The following is a 4,926-nucleotide window of genomic DNA, read 5'->3' as shown; positions in this document are numbered from 1 at the left end:
CCAGAAAATAAATACGGATTACATATAAAATATATTATTTGGTAAATATGTCATTTATTTTCTATATATATTTATAACCCTTAATTTACCCCTAGCTATTGCCCCAATAACCCCCCTCCCCAATGTAAAGTCCCTACCTTACCCCAACTTTCACCCTTTATAAAACAATAAACAATAAAAGTCTCTTTGTAAAATCTTTTGTGGAGATTCTGCTGCCTCCGGATCTGGACCCCCCACCATGGAAGGTTCTGACCCTCAGGTCCCAAATGTGGGAGGAACAATGGTGAGAGATAAAATGGAGGGGTTTGGACAGATATTGGGGTGAATATAGAAGGTCCCCCATAATATTCCCCACAGCTCTGATTAGAGGAGCAGCTGCTATTGGGTGATGGTTAGGACAAGGGAGTCCCGCACTCCTCATATCATATCCATCTCACAGATGTAGTTGTATGTCCGGGAGCAATGATCATCATTCCATTGGCCGCTCCTGTGCAGGTGAGCGCAGTCCTCTCCTCCACCAAGTCCATGTCCATAATACTCATCCGGCTGCCCAGGGATCCAATTTCTACAAGACAAACATATGAGCATCTCCACCTCCAGGACCACAAATACGGTACAGCAAAGTGCAAATGATTTGATTGCACAGATCTGAGGTTATGTGTGGTCTGCTCAGCCGTACGTTGGCTTTTCCTTGGGGCTTCCATTGCGAGGGATCTCTGTGGCTTCCAATGGAAAAGCCAAAATCCACCTATAACAGTTTCTATTCTTCTATTAGATATTTCAGGGCGCTTCTACCAATTTGTATAAAAGTTCCGTTTGTCTGAGAACAACCAACCCTCAACATTAGAATATTGTGACACCGCCCAAATAATGGAGAAATGGGATCCCCAAAATTGGCTGCACTCTACACCACACCAGAATATAAATCAATGACTATAATAATACACAATAACTAATAGGGCACTCTGGTGACCCATGTATAAACCCCAAAATACGACACATTGATGGCTACACCCCGAAATATTGTACATGGAAAGACGTCCCACATATTCCACCTGCTGACTCCTCATTGCAGGGTCCTATATGGGGCTAAAAGTAGCATCATCCAATCAGAAGCCAGGACAACTGGAATAGTAATATGGCAAGTTGGGGTATGGGGCACTGGCAAGCTAAATCCCCCAAATTGTACCCTGAAGGCTATAGGGGCCACCTATCCAGTGTTCTTTTTGCCCCATTATTGTATTAAAGACCAATTTCAGCTGAAGAATGTTTATAAAAATGGAAGAATTGGGACAGTAAGGCTAAGAGGGATTCCTTGTTAGCAGAGACCCTGACTGGCTGACTCTGGCAATCATTGACTGATTGGCTACTGAATGGCTACCCCTAGCCAATCAGTGCTTCGGCATAACTTGTGAAAGCTGCTGCACATGGTAGGTACCTATATGAAGGTTGGCATCCCCGGAGATCAATATATACCCGGGAATATACCCGGGATCCCATAGATCTAACCTATCTAGAAGTACAATGTTAGGACATGACTGGGCCCTAAAATGCCCTTGTGTCAGATATTCACTCAGTGTAGAAGGTTTTATGGTACAATAGATAGGTGATGATATTTTATCATATACATGGAAGTCCGGTGGCCATCTACCCCCCCTTCAAGTCATGTAGGGCTCATACAGGGGACCATGGGGCATTCCATACTCACTTTGGTGTGGAATTGTAATCAGTTCCATCCACCCATTTCCAGCTTCCTTCTACGTCTGTTAGCCCAATCCAGATGTATTTCCCCTTTGTTATTCCAAACACGAAATTCTACAAAACACAAATACTTTCTCTGCATCATTTGTGTAGGACCATTTTACCATGATGTCAGCACAAATCAGACCTTGAGGCCAATGGTTCCGAGGATCTCATTGTGGCCAAAACCCATGCTGTACAATTTCACAGAACAATCTTTATTCTAATAAATATATAAATTCTATGTAAATGTACGGGGTGAAGATTGAGCTGCTGAGCCGGGAATCTCTTCCTTTGGGAAGCCAACCAACGGCCGTCCACCAACCTGCTCCTCCTCCGTGTTAATGACAACCAAATGGGAATCTTTATCCTCACAGAACTTCTTTGATTCAATCCATGACTTCCCAGCGAAAGGAAAGAAGTAACAGCTGGACTGGAAGGTGCTCCATCCCGATGGACAGGTGAAATCATCTGATCCTACAGGTCGGACAAACACATGGAGAGGTCACAAAGCAGAAAGGAAGCACAACAATGCCCTAGTCTATGGGGGGTAAATACTCCCTGATAATGCACCTCTGACCAAAACTCCACAAATCAATACCAAGAAAAGATATTATAGGCGTCCTTACTGCCGAGCATCCCGGGAAATCACAGGAATGGAAATGTTTCAAATGATTGGGTGACACCTGAAATAGATTCGGTGGCCCTTACAATCTGATGGGTTCCCAGGTATTCCCGGCTCTATCCAACAGACGCGCTCACTGTTATCCAATGATGGAGGTAATTCATTGGCTGGGAAGGATCTCGAGGTGCTCACAAGTTTTGTAAACTTACCGTTCACTTGAAGCTTCTTCACCTGCTCAGAGATTCTACGGAGGGCATTGAGGGCCCTATTTACATTGCTCTGCAGGGTGCCTGTAATAGAAAGGAGAGAAATATAGAAAACCCAATAATATTACCAACCCTGGCTTCCTCATGCTATAAGATTCCACATATTGCTTTGAGCCCAGGGGGTCCTGTACCCAACCCCCCGGACTGAACATTATATGACCATCACTCAGGAGTAATACCTGCCGATGGCCAGGAAGAAGAGGAAGCCAACATGAAATCATCAGACTGAAAATACCGTGAGGTTTTAGGAAGCAAAGGGGTCAGGTAAAGGGTTCAAATTCTGTGCTGAAGTTCCTCTGTCATCCTAAACTCCTCACCGCAACTGGCAGCCGCCATTTTCCCAAATCTCCTCCTAGCAGCCATTCAGAAACTTCCCCACCATTCATAGAAAATCCCCGATATCAGCTGTATGGAGCAGACCACACACCTACCCAGAATTACCCCAATACCCCTCCTGCCCTCTCCCTCCAGAACAGATTACTTATAGACGTGTCTGCTTGGATGGCCTTCACACTGTCATGGAGCTGCTGTAATTTCTCCGTCACCTTGTTCCCTATAGGACAGAAGAATAGAAGGAGTTATTTCCAGGTCACCACTACTCCCATCATCCCATCTATGGGACACTCACCATCCTGGGTCAGCTGAGCCATTCTGGAGTTCATGACATCACTGAGGTTCGCAATCTTATATTCAAGTGTGTGATCCGGGGGCTTTTCCCCGGTGTCTGTGGGGGGAGGGGAAATCGGAAGATATCACATGATGGCAATGAGAAGATATTGATAATTATTTTATTATGAGCAGCGTACTAAACATTACCGTAGAATATTCAACCAGTAAAATTCAACTTGGGAAATTACCATTGAGGTGGAATCCAAACAAATCTCTTCTACCTGATTCACATTTGGGAGAAATTTGTAAAAAATCTGTCTGGCTTTCCTTTATTTTCACAACCAGAACATGGGCTTGGGACATAAAAAATTAAATAAATGGGGGCAACGATTGTGTGTGCCCCTCTCGCCATTCCATACAGGCCCTCTGTCCTCTGTCCCCTTTCCCTTTGACAAACCATATGCCCACCTGCCCCCAATGGGGACAAGGGCGATGCTTGGGGGTGTAAGCCTCATTAATGCATTTGACAAGAGTTCTGGACAGGTGGCTGGAGCTCCTGTCATTGTGTTCAGTGAACCCAGCATGGAGTCAGTTGATGACAGCTGTCCTCGGCTGACCTCTTCCCTGATTTGCTGGACAAATGTCTACATTGCTGTCAGCATTTCCATGCATTCAGCCAACCAGGGCCACGCTGTATTCACAGAATGAAACATTGGCAAGCAGCTGACACTGGAATGGATCATCATGAGATCCTAGTTGGCCATCACAAGATTCCAAATAACCTTCCTGCCTGCAAACCCCCACAATACAGGGGTCACATGTGGCGATAAGGCACCACCCCGGACATAGCCATAGTACCTGCCCCACCTATGGCACACTCACTGACTCATGAGGTAGAAGCTACCATGAGGAACCACAGTGTGCAGCAAAATTATTCTACCCCCTGGGAGAATTCAATACCAAACTTCATACTAAATCCTCCATTTGTGTTTAAACCTCAATAGGGCCCAGCTAGAGGGGTAACCGGTGACCAGAGGGCTACGTGAGTTCCTTTTATTGGTAAGGAGACTTTTGTAGATATGTCATCCAAAACTCGGGGCCCGCAATCAATATATACAGAAGATAGGATGAGAGCCTTTGATATAGCAGAGGGGCCACAGACCAATGAAAGGGTCATAAAAGGGCCCCTACACTATACCTAATAGTGGACAATGAAAGTACTTACATCTGAAGGAGATGATGAGGATGATGATGACGGAAAGAAGGCCGGCACAGACGTTGCACAGAACACAAAGAAGAAGAGAGGGGAGCTGGGGAATCCTGAAATCCATCATGGCATCTGGGTGGCAAAATAAAAAGGAAAACATATTTGACCAGAATATAAGAACCCCACAGGACCCTGAGACCCTTTCCACCTATCGGTCCCACATTGTATGGAGGAACATTGGACCCCAAGAGGACCAGAGACACATGCCTTAGCCCCTGCAGTACTAGGAAGGCCAGGCACTACTCTCAACCAATACTGTGGCCCCCGGGACCTTGGCTCAGTCCTGGTCCATGACGATTGCCCCGATATAAATGATTATTCGTTGAATGGAGGTCACATCGCATACTGACCTCGGGAAATACCCTGACAGGAAGGTAGGATGGGGCGAGTCTTCAACGCCAAGCTGCTATCAGAACCTC

The 4,926-nt window shown here is 45.7% G+C and overlaps 1 protein-coding gene across 1 annotated transcript; it reads right to left on the bottom strand.

Moving 5' to 3' along the window:
* Positions 1–34: 34 nt before the first annotated feature.
* LOC140322629 (C-type lectin domain family 10 member A-like) lies at positions 35–4,625 on the bottom strand. Its single transcript, XM_072399185.1, has 7 exons — positions 4,466–4,625; positions 3,260–3,355; positions 3,113–3,184; positions 2,575–2,655; positions 2,066–2,217; positions 1,709–1,815; positions 35–565 (listed from the first exon to the last, which is right to left on the bottom strand). Exons 1-7 carry the CDS (start codon positions 4,605–4,607, stop codon positions 418–420), a joined length of 798 nt encoding a protein of 265 aa, XP_072255286.1. The 5' UTR covers positions 4,608–4,625; the 3' UTR covers positions 35–417.
* Between the last annotated feature and the right edge of the window lie 301 nt (positions 4,626–4,926).

The sequence above is a fragment of the Pyxicephalus adspersus genome, chromosome 2, assembly GCF_032062135.1.
Source record: "Pyxicephalus adspersus chromosome 2, UCB_Pads_2.0, whole genome shotgun sequence".
Lineage (NCBI taxonomy): Eukaryota > Metazoa > Chordata > Amphibia > Anura > Pyxicephalidae > Pyxicephalus > Pyxicephalus adspersus.
Note: the sequence above shows the minus strand (reverse complement) of the source record. Positions and strands in the feature narration are given on the sequence as shown.

Bases quoted from the DNA above. Each gene is read 5' to 3' on its own strand.
- LOC140322629 (XM_072399185.1), bottom strand. From the start codon at position 4,607: ATGTTTTCCTTTTTATTTTGCCACCCAGATGCCATGATGGATTTCAGG. The intron at 2,656-3,112 runs GTAATCTGTTCT...TTTCTATTACAG, and splicing joins CCAAGCAGACACGTCTATAA to GCACCCTGCAGAGCAATGTA. The intron at 2,218-2,574 runs GTAAGTTTACAA...TCCGACCTGTAG, and splicing joins GAAGAAGCTTCAAGTGAACG to GATCAGATGATTTCACCTGT.